Here is a 15942-nt window from a genome sequence, read left to right as displayed (position 1 = left end):
TATGCCATTGCTAACAGTGAATAGGAGAATATGTTCAATGTTATGCAACTTGGGCTACAGTGTTTGAGCAAGTCAAACTACACTTCTACAAGTAATAATGTGGGAATGTTTGGAATATTTTTGGACTTGAACCTAACAATTATGTGCACATTCGGCCTCGACTGAAGTTATTTAACTGTAGCTAATCTTACCTTTTTTAAAACACAGCCAGGCATTTCTACCCTTTTTTACACTAGATTTTTTTCAGTCTTACATCTTTGATAGGCAAGTCTCAACTTTCTACAGTGTCTTCACTATTCTTACTATGTAGGGCGGCACAGTGGCGCAGTGGTTAGCACCGCAGCCTCACAGCTCCAGCGACCCGGGTTCAATTCTGGGTACTGCCTGTGTGGAGTTTGCAAGTTCTCCCTATGTCTGCATGGGTTTCCTCCGGGTGCTCCGGTTTCCTCCCACAGCCAAAAGACTTGCAGGTTGATAGGTAAATTGGCCATTATAAATTGCCCCTAGTATAGGTAGGTGGTAGGGGAATGTAGGGACAGGTGAGGATCTGGTAGGAATATGGGATTAGTGTAGGATTAGAATAAATGGGTGATTAATGGTCGGCACAGACTCGGTGGGCCGAAGGGCTTGTTTCAGTGCTGTATCTCTAAATCAAAATTACTAAGTAAATATTCAATAATGTATCTGGCATAGCAAACAAAAAACCCTGGTCTGTTAATTATTAAGTTGCTGGAATTGCTATATGACCATTAGATGTATCACAAGACCTCAGTAACCAATAGATCAGAGCAGACCTTATGAGTTTGAATAGAAGAGGCTGAGGGGAGATTTAGTTGAGGTCTAGAAATTATAAGTGGTTTAGATAAAATAGATCTGAAGGATCTATTTCCCCTAGCAGAGAGGTACATAACCAGTGGGGCACATATTTAAAGTAATTGATGGAAGGATTAGAGGGGAGTTCAGGAGAAGTGTTTTCACCCAGAAGGTGGCAAGGGTCTGGATCTCACTACCTGCAAGGATGGTAGAGTCAGAAACCCTCATAACATTTTTTTTTAAACTTGGATATGCACTTGTAAGTGCTATAACCTACAGGGCTATGGAGCAGGAGCTGTAAAGTGGGGTTAGGCTGGATAACTCTTTTGGTCAGCATAGACACAATGCCGAATGGCCTCCTTCTATACCACAAATTTATAGTATTTCTATGTTTTAAAAATGAAGCAAATTTATCAAATGAACTTGCATTTTGATAGTGACTTTCATGTCCTCGGGACATCACAAAGCACATCACAGCCAAAAAATTACATTTGAAATTACCGATATGTAAGTAAACAAGGCTGCCAATGTGCACACCAGGTTCTACAACCAGTAATGCGACAATAAAAACAAGTAACAATACAAAAGTCTACATAGTTAAAATCTTCATGTTGAACACTTCTTGTCCAAACACTTTTTACATTGTGTTTGTAATGGAAATATCCTTTCTACACATTTCAGTCATATTTTGCTGATGAACCAAATTACTCCAAATGCTTTTGAAATAGATTCACACACTTGTTTTTCCAATAAGAAGTTTCAAATGGTCCAAATAACATTTTGGACAAAAACTATGTGCACAATTTACCAGGATGCATCAATAGCATGTAGTTAGTTAAATGACAGAAACCTACCTAACAAGATCTGTTTGGTTCTTTTCAAAATTATTAGAAGAAAAGCTGCAATAGCGTTATTCAAGTTAACTTACGTTGAGTGGTTAGAGGAGAAGAGGGAGGGAAACAGAGCAAGAGAGATTCTTTCCTCACCTTAATTTAAGCTCATTTTCAAAAAAAATTTACATTTTGACAATAAAGTCTCTAATTATCACTTGTTTTTGTTGAGTTGGAAAATGTAAACATTCTAATTAAAATGCAAGCATATTAAGTTACTGACAGATACACAGACAAGTCAACGTTTAAGAACAAAATCACAAAACCCCAAAATTTTATACGGGCTAAATGTTGTTGAATTCTTTGAAGATGTAAAAGAGTAAAGGCAATGCAGTAGACGCAATACATTTGGAATCCCAAAAAGCTTTCAATAAGATACTACACAGTAGACTCATGACTAAGGACAAGTAGCAGAGTGGAAAACAAACTGGCTACAAAACAGATAACGAGTAGGGAGTTAAAAGTCGTTACTCAGACTGGCAAAATGTGGGACATAGTTTTCCACAAGGATCAGAGCTAAACTGACTTACTAGAATGATACCAGAACTTAGAGGTTATACCCGTCAAGAAACATAGAACAGGCTGGGGCTCTTAAAATCGAGGGATTATGAAAGGATTTGATAGGGCAGGCATAGAGATGTTGTTTCCACTTGTGGACTAGACCAGAACTAGGGGCCATAAATATAAGACCGTCACCAAGAAATTACAAAGGGAATCCAGAAAAAGCTTCTTCACCCAGAAACGTTGAGAATGTGGAACTTGCTACCATATAAGGTATCCACTAATAAATTCAATAAGGAATTCTAGAGAAATTTCTTGACCCAGAATAGTTAGCTACATTTGGGTAATAGAAAAAAAGGACACTTACAACTTTGAACATAAGAATTTAAATGGGGTACAGCAGTAAAGGGTTCTGGGAGTACAAATTCACAAATCACTAACAGTTGCGACACAGGTCAATAAGGCCATAATGAAATCAAACAAAACACGAGGGTTTATTTCCAGAGGGATAGAATTGAAAATAGAGAAGTTATGCTAAACCTGTATCAAATCATGGTGAGATCACATTTGGAGTAACGGTGTGCAGTTCTGGTCACCATATTATTGAAGGGAGAGAGAGGCACTAGAACAGATGCAAACATGATTTACAAAGATAATATCAGAACTGAGAGGTTAACATGAGCAGGCTGGGTCTACTTTCCCTTGAAAGTAGAAGTGTCTTTAAAATTATGAAAGGTTTTGATAAGTAGACAGAGAGTGCTTCCACTTCTGGGAAGAGTAAAACTAGAGGCTATCAATATAAGATAGTCACCAAGAAATGAAATAGATAATTTAGAAGGCACCTCTTTACTCAGATAGTGCTGAGAATGTGGAATTTGCTACCACAGAAAATAATTTAGGCGAATAATACAGGTGCATTTAAGGAGAAGCTAGATAAGCATTGAGGGAGGAGGGACTAGAGGGTTATGCTGATCGTCAGATGAGGAAGGATAAGAGGAGGCTTGAGTGGAGCATAAACAGCAGCATGAACTGGATGGCTGTTTCTGTACTGCACATTCCAAGTTTATTCCATGTACAATGTGGAACTCATTTCCACAAGGAGTAGTCGAGGTGAATAGCATCGATGCAGTTAAGGGGAAGCTAGATAAAAAGATGACAAAGAAAGGATAAATTGATGGAATCAGATCAGGGTTGCCAACATATGGCCCGCACGCCAGAATTCGGCCCGCCAATCAGCCCCTGGCTCGGCTCTGACTGGCACTCTGCATACATCAGGCGGAGGGGTTAAGTGGGACCTGCTTGAGGGGTGAGGAACTCCTCTCTGTGATTGGTCACACTCTGTGACTGACAGTGGCTACCAGGCGGGGTTGGCATTGACTGGTGGCATGTGGCACAGCTGCCCTGAGATCGGCCACCCCTGCTGCTTTTGCGCGATTCAGTAAATGTCCTGTATCCTGCACAGTGGGCAGGTTCCCACCTCCACTCACCCCAAATTAAAACAGGAAAGTTAAGTATCCGGTTGCGGGAATGACTGCTGAGCGCAGAAGGGAACATGGAGCAGGGAGCGAGGGAGAAACGGAGATGGGGGAGGGGGGGCGCGCAGGGAAAAGACGGAGGGAGAAATTTACATTCACTCCCCTCAAATGTCACTGCTAGGTCTCTCAGATGAATAATGCCCACTTGTGCAAGACAGCAGAGGGCAACAAACAGTTGTGAAACAGGTCCCAACACAGTCAAAGCCTTCAAAGAATGGGGAGCAAAATGACAAGAGAATCCAGGCACAAAGTTACATCTGTTCATTTGGTACACATGAAAGCATCTTCTGATTCATATACTGCAACTGAATAAGCAGCAGAGATGATGGATGATTTCAAATGGAAATTGGATGGGCACTTCAGACAAATAAACTTGCAGGGCAATGAGGATAGAGCGGGGCAATGGGATTAACTGGACTGCTCTACAGTGTCAGCATGGACTTGATGAGCCAAATGGCCTCTTTCTGTGCCTTAATGCCTCTATGAAAACAAAGATCGAGATTCGTTAATTAGAGAAACAGACAGGTATGTCTGCGGCCGCAGACATTACTCCAGGATGGTATGTTGCCTCCCTGGTACCAGGGTCAAGGATGTCACACAGCAGCTTCAGGACATTCTTCTGTGGGAAGGTGAACAGCCATAGGTCATTGTGTGCAGTTTTGGTCTCCTTATCTAAGGAAGGATATACTTGCCATTGAGGGAGTGCAACGGCGGTTCACCAGACTAATCCCTGCGATGGCAGGATTGTCTTATGAGGAGAGATTGCAGAAACTGGGCCTGTATTCTCGAGAGTTTCTGGAGTTGAAACTTTCAAAATTCTTACAGGACATGATAGTGTAGATGTGGATAGGATGTTTCCTCTGGCTGGTGAGTCTAGAACCAGGGTACACAGCCTCAGAATAAGGTGCAGGCCATTTAAGACTGAGAGGAGGAGGAATTTCTTTCCTCAGAGGGTGGTGAATCTTGGCAATTCTCTACCCCAGAGGGCTGTGGAAGCTTGATCATTGAGTGTGTTCAAGACAGAAATGGACAAATTTCTGGATACTAATGACATCAAGGGATATAGGGAAAGTGGGGGAAAAAGGCGTAGAGGTAGATGATCTGTTTGAATGGTGGATTCGATGGGCAAACTGGCCTGTTCCTGCTCATATTTCCTAAGATCTACTACCTATTATATAGCTAAGGACTTTGTACTATCTCTTCCTCATGCATACTATCACGACCACAAATCATATTAATATTGTATGCCACATATTAAAATTGAAGTCCCACTTGATTTAAAAAATAATTACTCTCCACGGCTTGGCTTATCTCAGTTAAAATGTTGCAATATCAAAGATATTTGCAATTCATCATGTGCAATTCATTAACCCTGGGTAAGGTCCAGTCGCAATTATGCTATAGGGAAGAGGAGCAGAGGATATGCAAAAAAAAAATTAGGAAAAAAATTGATGAAGTTTTTCTCACTGCAGATAGAATGCGAACAGATGACACCAATAAGTCCTCACAAACATAACTATTTGGCTGAAATCTTTGTATCCTCATTGGCTACAGGTGAGGTCCCAGAGGACTGGAGAATAGTCAATGTTGTTCCTTTGTTTAAGAAGAGTAGCAAGGATAATTCAGGAAATTATAGGCCGGTGAGCCTTACGTCAGTGGTAGGGAAATTATTAGAGAGGATTCTTCAGGACAGGATTTACTCCCATTTGGAAACAAACTAACTTATTAGCGAGAGGCAGCATGGTTTTGTGAAGGGAAGGTCGTGTCTCACTAATTTGATTGAGTTTTTTGAGGAAGTGACGAAGATGATTGATGAAGGAAGGGCGGTGGATGGTGTCTATATGGACTTTAGTAAAGCCTTTGACAAGGTCCCGCATGGCAGACTGGTACAAAAGGTGAAGTCACACGGGATCAGAGGTGAGCTGGCAAGATGGATACAGAACTGGCTCGGTCATAGAAGACAGAGGGTAGCAGTGGAAGGGTGCTTTTCTGAATGGAGGGATGTGACTAGTGGTGTTCCGCAGGGATCAGTGCTGGGACCTTTGCTGTTTGTAGTATATATAAATGATTTGGAGGAAAATGTAGCTGGTCTGATTAGTAAGTTTGAGGACGACACAAAGGTTGGTGGAGTTGCGGATAGTGATGAGGATTGTCAGAGGATACAGCAGGATATAGATCGGTTGGAGACTTGGGTGGAGAAATGGCAGATGGAGTTTAATCCAGACAAATCTGAGGTAATGCATTACGGAAGGTCTAAAGCAGGTGGGAAGTATACAGTACATGGCAGAACCCTTAGGAGTACTGACAGGCAGAGAGATCTGGCCGTACAGGTCCACAGGTCACTGAAAGTGGCAACGCAGGTGGATAAGGTAGTCAAGAACACATATGGCATGCTTGCCTTCATCGGTCGGGGCACAGAGGATAAAAATTGGCAAGTCATGCTGCAGCATGACTTTAGTTAGGCCACACTTAGAATATTACGTGCAATTCTGGTCGCCACACTACCAGAAGGACGTGGAGGCTTAGGAGAGGGTACGGAAGAGGTTTACAGGATGTTGCCTGGTCTGGAGGGAATTAGCTATGAGGAGAGGTTGGATAAACTCGGATTGTTTTCACTGGAACGACGGATATGGAGGGGCGAAATGATAGAGGTTTACAAAGTTATGAGCGGCATGGACAGAGTGGATAGTCAGAAGCTTTTTCCCAGGGTGGAAGAGTCAGTTACTAGGGCACATAGGTTTAAGGTGAGAGGGGCAAAGTTTAGAGGGGATGTGCGTGGCAAGTTCTTTACACAGAGGGTGGTGAGTGCCTGGAGCTTGCTCCCGGGGAAGGTGGTGGAAGCAGGTACGATAGTGACGTTTAGGAGGCATCTTGACAAAACATGAATAGGATGGGAATAGAGGGATACGGTCCCCGGAAGTGCAGAAGGTTTTAGTTTAGACAGGCATCAAGATCGGCGCAGGCTTGGAGGGCCGAATGGCCTGTTGCTGTGCTGTACTGTTCTTTGTTCTTAATTTGTGCATCAGAACAAACCTACAAATAGGCCTCTCAAGAACGAAACTGCAAATACAAGAGTGTGTGATAGACATAGAAAGGAAAGCACTTGATATTCTCCAAGTATTCTTCAACATGCACTCACAGCAGGTTAGGAAAAGAACTCAGAAGAACATATACAGATCTTAAAGAAAAACAAAGTGCTGCATAAGCTCAGCAGGTCTGGCAGCATCGGTGGAGAGAGAAGCAAAGTTAACATTTCAGGTCTGTGAGTTCTGATGAAAGGTCACAGCCTGAAACCTTAACTTGGCTTCTCTCTCCACAGATGCTGCCAGACCCGCTGAGTTTTTCTAACACTTTTGCTTTTGTTTCAGATTTCCAGCATCTGCAGTATTTTGCTTTAATATACAGATCTTACTTTTTTTACTCTCCCAGAACACATGCACACCTAAATATTCTTAATTTTTTTTAAATACACTGAGGAGAGGCAATGTAAAATAAATGATACAATTTGAAAAGGGGTGCAGAATAAGAAACCTCAGAGAGTATGAACGCAAATCTACGAAGGCGGCAGGATAAGTTGAGAAGGCTGTGAAAAAAGCTTTCTTAACGAGGACTATCGTACAAAAGCCAGCAAGTTATGTTAAACCTTTATAAAGCATTGGTTAGGCCTCAGCTGGAATATTGTGCTTAGAACCATAGAAAAGTTATGGCACAGGAGGAGGCCATTCAGTCCATCATGTCTGCACCAGCTGAAAAAAACTAGCTGCCCAATCTGATGCCACCTTCCAGCACCTGGTCCGTAGCCTTGCAGGTTACAGCACTTTAGGTGCAGGTTAATTCTTTGCACGACACTTCAGGAAGGATGTCAAGCCCTTCAAGAGGCTGTAAAGGAATTTTACTAGAAATGACCTCCTTCTGTTCTGTACCATGCTACGGCACTATGAGCCAAGGCAGTGAGAGTAAGCGTGCTATTCAGCTACTGGCAGCATCATACTCTGTTCCTATCTCACGTCCAATTAGTTGCAATTCCTAGCAGGGTCACTGCGCAGCAATAAGGAGCATGGCTCCTTCTATTCATCCCTAGCCTAGAAGCACTGAGATCTACTATTACTGCTTACCTATTGCCCTGCTGAGGTCAGATATCTCAGCAAAGACCAAGAATTCAACATGGGATCAACTGGTCTTTTTTTTTTTAAATTATTCATTTGTTGGATGTGGGCGTCACTGACTAGGCCAGCATTTACTGCCCATTCCTAATTACCCTTGAACTAAGTAGCTTGCTAGGCCATTTCAGAGGGCATTTAAGAGACAACCACATTGCTGTGGGTCTGATGTCACATGTGTAGTCACCAGCTGAGGGCAGCAAATTTCTTTCCCTAAAGGACATTAATGAACCAGATGGGTTTTTACAACAATCGACAATGGTTTCATGGTCCATTAGACTAGCTTTTGATTCCAGGTTTATTAACTGAATTCAAATTTCACCATCTGCCATGGTGGGATTTGAACCCATGCCCCCAGAGCATTAGCCTGGGGTCTGGATTACTAGTCCAGCAATGTTACCACTACACCACCGCCTCCCCACCTGACCTCTATGTGGCTTAAAGCTAAATGGTCGTCAGGAAGCTACTGATTTTACATTGTGTGTATTTATAACAGGCCTTTTCTTTGGAACATTTAAAGTATATATGCATACATAAATGAAAGGTTTGACAGGTTGAAGTAAAAGATTACGGCTACTGCTAATATCCTGTCATGCCCAATACAGGCACATCCTATTCATAATTTTAAACATGGACCATAGACAGCATAACAACTGGAAATGTTACAAGCTCACAGGACACCAGTCTGGAGTGGACTCTTATCTTTAATAAAACTGCCTGTAATGGCTTCCCCCAGAGTGCCACATGGTAGAAGTCACATGACAACAGCAAGCCAGGAGGCACATTGGGATAGAAATGCAATGCTGTACCAAACATCCCCCTTTTCATACAAAACAAATTGGATGTATTATCATGGACACTGTGAGGTTCCCAAGTTACCCTCTATGCACACAACTGTTCTCATGCATTAGTAGTTTGTCATTCTTGTCAGTCTTTGCACGTGTTGCACACAGTCATTAAATCGTGCTGGTCTCTTAATGGTGCACGTTGTCGTTTATTGCTCATCTGGTTGATTTTCCTTCTCTGGCGAGTGGCATTCCCTTGTCACTGGTTGCCATGATAACTGTGGTTGTTCCATTTCCGTTGTTGGGGTGCTGTGGACCTATGGGGCTGATGGTTGTTCTGTGGTCTGTGCAGTTGGTGACGTCTTATCTTCCTGATTCTCCGCCTGCCGTGAAGGAACAGCTTCTCCAGTTGTGCGTGTGTGCCTGCAGTTGTGACGGTATCTCTGGTCCTTCACTGCCACCGCATCTGATCGAGGCGACAACTGCTCTGTGCAGGTCCCAAGTTGCCACTTGGGTTGACTCTTGTTGAGTGCATTGAAGGTTTGTACCCTGACTGGCCCTCCAATGCTCAATTCTGGCAATGGTTTGGCAGTTTTGTCGAAATAAAATTTGGCTTTCTGCCATTTCACCTTGATTTTGTCTCTGCCCCCTCCGTGGAATCACATGTCGGCCAGAACAGATAAGGATGGCAGAAATATGAGTGAACCAGATGGGTTTTTATAACAATCCAGTAGTTTCATGATTATTAATGAGGCTAGCATTTTAGTCCGGATTTATTAATTGATTGATTTTAAATTACCACAGCTGGCGTGGTGGGACTTGAACTCCTGTTAACGAAGCATTCGTCCTGGCCTCTGGGTTACTAGTCCAGTAACATTACCACTATGCTAGCGTCCCCACGTGTTCTGACTTTTGTCATAAGACTACTAGAGTAGAAGTATATTACATTACCCGTATCTGTTCTGTTACTTACATTCAACTGTGGCTCAGGCTGCAGTACTCTTGCCTCTGAGTCAGAAGGCTATGGGTTCAACTTCCACTCCCAAGACTTAAGCATTAAAATATAGGCTGGCAATCCACTGCAGTACAGACAAGGTGCTTCCTTGCAAATGATTTTAAACTGAGGTCCTGTTTGCCTTCATAGGTGGATGTAAAAAGATTGTGTGGCACTATTTCATAGAGAATCTGGGAAGTTACCAACAGTATCCTGGCCAATATTTATCCCTCAATCAACATCACAAACGTTGATTGGGATAATGTTAGAGTAAAGGGAGAGGGGGAGGAATTTCTGAAATGTGTTCAGGAGAACTCCCTTGTCCTCGGTCCAACTTGGAAGAAGGCATTGTTGGATCTTGTGCTGGGCAATGAAATGGATCAAGTGGACCAAGTGGCTATGGGAGAACATTTAGGTGACGAGTGAGGTTTAGATTAGTAATGGAGAAGAGCAAGGAACAATCTGACGTAGAACTCCTGAAGAGGGCTAACTTCAATGGGATGAGAGGATTCAGCCAGGGGAAAATAGAACCAAAGTTTGACAGGAAAAACTGTAACGGACTAGATTATCATTAAAGGAGGAGATGTCTCAGGGACAGGCTGGGTACATTCCAACGAGGGTGAAAGGTAAGGGAACCAAAGCCAGAGATTCTTGAATGACAAGGGAGATAGAGATTATGATCAATCAAAAAAATTCACATCAGGTAAATTCTTCAAGTGAGAAACGGGTCAAATACAATAAGTTGAAGGGGTAAGCGACGATGAAAATAAGACTAACAAAGTAAGAATGAGAATAGAATGACAGTTAACATAAAAGGGAACCCAAAAATCTTCTACTGGCATGTAAATAGTAAGCAAGTAGTAAGTAGCAGGGCAGGACCTATTAGGTATAAAGAAGATGATATATACTTAAGGGAAGCACAGGGCAAGGCTAGAATACTCCATGAGTACTTTGTATCAGTCTGAAGAGGAAGCTAACAAAAATATTGGTAGAAGTAAAGATGGTAGAAGTAATGGATGGGGTGAAAATTGATAGGCAGGGTGTACTGGAAAGGTTGGCAAGGCTTAGAGTGGAAAAGTGGCCTGGTCCAAATGGCCTGCATCCTGAGTTGCGAAAGCAAGTGGGAATGGAGTAGCGGAAGGGCTTGCCATAATCTTCCCCAGATACAGAGGTGGTGCCAGAGGATTGGAAAGTGGCAAATGTGACACCCATATTCAAGAAAGGGTGTAAGGACATTCCTAGTGACGACAGGCCGGTCAGTTTAACATCAATGGGGGGGACATTTTTAGAAACAATAATCAGGAAAATAAATTAACAGGAATTTGGGAGAAGTTTGAGTAAATTAGGGCGAGCCAGCTCAGATTTGCAGAAGGCAGATCGTGTTTGAAGAATTTAATTGCATTTTTTGATGAAGAAAGAAAACATTGATGAAGGGAATGCAGTGGATGTTGTCTACATAAATTTTAGGAAAGTATCTGACAGTACCATATAAAAGGCTGATTTAACAAAATTGAGGCTCATGGAACAGGAGGATCAGTGTTAGCTTGGATAAAAAAGGGAGATCTGATTGCGGTGTACAAGATTATGTGAGATTTAGATAAGATAGACAAAGAAAAGCAGTTCCCGTTAGCTGATGGTACAAGGAGTAGGGGACACAGATTTAAGGTTTTGGGCAACAGATGCAGGGGGGAATGTGAGAAAGAACTTTTTCGTGCAGCAAGTGGTAATGACCTGGAACTGGATATCTCTGCTTTCACCACCCTCGTAGATAATCAATGATTTCAAAAGGAAATTGGATGGACACTGATGGAAATAAACTTACAGGGCTACAGGGGTAGAGAGGAAGAGTGGGACTGACTGGAGAGCCAGCATGGACTCAATGGCCAAATGGCCTCCTTCTGTGCTGCAATGACTGATAAAAACTGATTACCTAATCATCACATTGCTGTTTGTGGGATCTTGCTGTGTGCAAGCTGGCTGCCACACCTCCCATATTACAATAATGACTACACTCCAAAAGTACCTCATTGGCTGTAAACCATCCCAGGACGTCTCGAGATCATGAAAGGCTCTGTATAAATGCAAGTCTTTCTTTCCTTTCTGTACTTCTTCAATGAATTCAATATAGTTGGTCAAGTATGATGTCCTCTTTTGAAATCCATGCTGCCCACTCTATTATTTTTGGCATGCAAAATGGAGTGAAACAGGGTTGTGTCCTAGCCCCCACTCTGTTTGGCATCATCTTCTCCCTGCTCCTGACCTTTGCCTTCCCTGCAGATATGGAAGGAGTCTACTTGCACACTAGGCAAGCTCTACAATCTATCAAGGCTGAAAGTGAAGACAAAAACACATCATGTCCTGCTCAGAGAACTCCTCTACGCTGATGATGCTGCACTAGTCACTCACACGGAAACTCAGCTACAAAGACTCAGACTGGTTCTCTCACCCTGTAACTTGTTCCCCTTGACTATAAACATCAAGAAAACCATGGTCATGGGACAAGGTGTTGCATCTCAGTACCGATCACACTAAATAACACCCCAGTGGAAGTGATTAGTAAATTCTGCTACCTCGGGCTCACGGTGACAGACAATCCGTCTCTTGATTCTCGATACACGCATAGGGAAAGCAGCTACCACCTTTGGCCAACTTGAGCATAACACCAAGCTGACCCTCGGGAGCAAGCTGATAGTTCATCAGGCCTGTGTTCTCAGCACCTTGCTCTACGACAGTGAAATATGGGCAACTTTCAGCTACCAGAAAAAGGTGCTCAATAATTTCCATCTCTGCTGTCTGTGGTGTGTTATGGGTATATCCTGGCAAGACAAAATTACAACTATGGAAGTGTTATCAAAGGCAGAGCTCCCAAGGGTTGTCACTAATCAAAGATGGCTTCGGTGGATCGGACATGTCCACAGGACAGAGTACAGTCGCATACCCACGGACCTTCTGTATGGTGAGGTAGCCGAGGTTAGATGACCAGTGGGGCACCCAAAGCTCTGATTCAAGGATGCTTGCAAGCATGACAATGAAGGCCCTAAATGTCACCCATCACACCTGGGAGTCACAAGTTGGCAAAAGAGGGAAATGGCGACACATCCTGTGGACTGGTGTGCACTACCACAATAACCAGTTGCTGCAGCAGCTTGGCAACAGGAGCCAATGTCAAAAACAACTCGCAGCTTCGCGTATGGCACTTGTGGCAGAACCTGCCACAAGGACAGCTATCAGCAAAGGTGCACCAAGAGAAGACACCCCACCTAAATGGATTGATTGCTGGGTATCCATCATCTTGCATAGATGGAAGGATGCCAACCAACACTCTTCATTCATTATTTTCGGTATCTAGATATTTTACTGACACCTTTAAGTAAAGATTGTATTATCTTTCCTATCGCTGACATTAAATTAACTGGTCTATAGCTTCTTTTAGTATTTGAAGATGCAATCCATCTGAACCATGGGTTTTATGCTCTCTCTGACTAGTTTATCAATTATCTCCCCACTTTCTATCTTAAATGTTTTGATGTCTGATTTCTTCTTATCGCATTGGAGATCCTATTGGTCTCCCCAGATGGGAGAACAGAGACAAAGTAATGATTTAATGTTTTTCCCATCTTGCTGTCTTTATCTTGGGCATTTATTTTATTTTTATTTAGAGATACAGCACTGAAACAGGCCCTTCGTCCCACCGAGTCTGTGCCGACCATCAACCAACCATTTATACTGATCCTACACTAATCCCATATTCCTACCACATCCCCACCTGTCCCTATATTCCCCGACCACCTACCTACACTAAGGGCAATTTATAATGGCCAATTTACCTATCAACCTGCAAGTCTTTGGCTGTGGGAGGAAACCGGAGCACCTGGCGGAAACCCACGCAGTCACAGGGAGAACTGGCAAACTCCGCACAGGCAGTACCCAGAATTGAACCCGGGTCCCTGGAGCTGTGAGGCTGCGAAGCTAACCACTGCGCCACTATGCCGCCCCGACCTTTTGGACCTTTCCCTATCCCAATTATCCTATTATTTATTTTGTCTGTAGAATACTTTACCATTTCTTTTCATATTCTTTGGTAATTTGATTTTGTAGGTTTTTTTGCCTCCTTATTTACAGACTTCTATCCTAAGCTCTTTTTATTCCCTTTTGTCGTCCTCGACTTTCTTGTTTACAGATTTAGATTATGCCTTTTTATTTGGTTCAATTTTACACGTCACTTTATTCACTGAGGATCTTTCATTACCGGTTAGTTTATTTTTAGCAGAATATATTTCTACTGATCACCTTTTTAATACTCACTGTAGTTCTCTGTCAATTCTTTTTCCAGTTTATCTTCCGTAGTTCCAGCCTCATCACCTCAAAATTAGCTTTCTTTTAATCTATTATCCTAAGCTTTATGTTGCGATCGTTACAACCTAATTGTCCTCGATGCTCACTTCTCTTATCTGTTCTAGTTCATTCCCATTATTCGATCTAGCAGTGAATCCTCCCTCATTGAGCCTCATACATACTGCGTAAAAAAGGAGTCCGATACACACTGTGGGAGCTCCATTCCCTTTTCAGTACATTTTGTGTCAGTTTATTTGGAGGTAGTTCTATGTCTTCTACCCATTTCATAGCTTTGCTTATAAATTTCTTCCTGCACTTCCATTCCAGTATTAGGCAGCCTGTAGAATATGCTTTATTAGGTATATTAATTTCCCAGCTTCATACCATGGAATTTTATCCCACTGTTCACCACACAAAATTGAGTTATGATTGGAAAAATTTGACAGCATTCCATTACCTCAGAGTAAGGTTATCCAAATGTTCGGCCATACACATCCTTTTTGCTAAACACTGACCAACCAATTTGTGAGTATGACCTGCATCACTAGACTGAGGGACCTGATTGTATTTACCTAAGGGTATTTTTATAAATTCTGTTGGCACTGATGCTTTTCTAAGACAGTGTTTTTTAGTGTTATACAAATTACGTTTCACTTAAATTTTCCACATAGATGCAGAGCATTTAAGCAATAACCTACGTGTGTAAACTATGATGCACCGTAAGGTGTAAATCATTTAGTTTCATCCAAGTAACTTAGATCCAAATGGTAAGTTGCTGGATACATTGTAAAGTTGGTGTGGCAAGTTATCTTTGTTGAAGTGCAGCTGTGCGAGATAGTCTGTATATATACAGAAACTAGCCCTTTGTGTAAGGAAAGTAGCTGTTCAGGTTTCACCCTCTCCCTGCCCCCTGCCTCCCTCTGCATAATCACTGCAGCCATATTGAGCTGGAACATGGTACCATCCTAGTGGCCCGGACTGATCCCAGGCCTCTCCCTGATACACCGCCTACTTTATCCGGGCTCCGCGGCCTCGGGTTGGGTGAGGAATCTAACTCGGGGTATTAAACACTCCGGCCGGGAAGCAGCACCCATTTCTTCCCCGTGTTGAGTAGTCGCTGCCTGATCCTCCCGGTCCCCCGCCCCCGGTACTCACCGATCTGCCGCCGCGTCTCCTCCACGCTCAGGTAGACGTTGACCCCGGAACTGGCCCGACACATACCACCGCCGGAACAGCAACTCCACACCAGCACAAGGGCCCGCCAGATGAGCAGCGCGACCCCCCGTCCACTAGCGGGGCCCGCCATTACCCGGCGGGAGTGCCTGTTTCAGGCTCTAACCCGCGGCGAGCAAACTCCAACCGCTTCTCCGTTCGCTCATGGCGGCCGGCATTCAGCGCGCATGCGCTCTCCCTCCCCACTCCCGACAGCGGGGTCCGGGCAGCGCGCATGCGCAGACACCCACCGGGGAGCGGGGGATGAGGGAGAGGGAGAGGGGTGGCGGGGAGATGAGGGTGCGGGGCGGGGAGATGAGGGTGCGGGGCGGGGAGATGAGGGAGCGGGGTGGGAGAGGGAGAGGGGAGGGAGAGGGGAGGGAGAGGGGAGGGAGAGGGGAGGGAGAGGGGTGGGGGTGGGAGAGGGGTGGGGGTGGGAGAGGGAGAGGGGTGGGGGTGGGAGAGGGAGAGGGGTGGATGAGGGGATGGGGTGGCGGGGACGGGGTGGCGGGGAGGATGGGGTGGCGGCGGGGGGGAGGGATGGGGGAGCGGGGGGGTGGTGTGAGGGAGCGGGGGGTGGTGAGGGAGTGGGGGGGGAGGGGGTAGGAAAGGGAAGGAGGAGGGTAGAGGGAGGGAAGGAGGTGAGGGGGAAGGGAGGGTAGGAGGAGGGAGGAGGGGGAAGGAAGGGAAGAGGGGGGGAGGAGGGGGAAGGAAGGG

General features: G+C 44.1%; 1 protein-coding gene across 1 annotated transcript in view; it reads right to left on the bottom strand.

The window, feature by feature from the left end:
- Positions 1-15434, bottom strand: part of ryk (receptor like tyrosine kinase) — a 429626-nt gene extending 414192 nt beyond the window's left edge. Inside the window, exon 1 of the mRNA XM_068042876.1 lies at positions 15169-15434. Coding sequence (XP_067898977.1) covers positions 15169-15319 — 151 coding nt within the window. The 5' untranslated portion in view covers positions 15320-15434. The remainder of the gene's footprint in view (positions 1-15168) is intronic.
- Positions 15435-15942: the final 508 nt, after the last annotated feature.

The sequence above is a fragment of the Heterodontus francisci genome, chromosome 11, assembly GCF_036365525.1.
Source record: "Heterodontus francisci isolate sHetFra1 chromosome 11, sHetFra1.hap1, whole genome shotgun sequence".
NCBI classification, from domain to species: Eukaryota; Metazoa; Chordata; class Chondrichthyes; order Heterodontiformes; family Heterodontidae; genus Heterodontus; species Heterodontus francisci.
The sequence above is the reverse complement of the archived record's forward strand: the minus strand, read 5'-3'. Positions and strand labels throughout refer to the sequence as shown.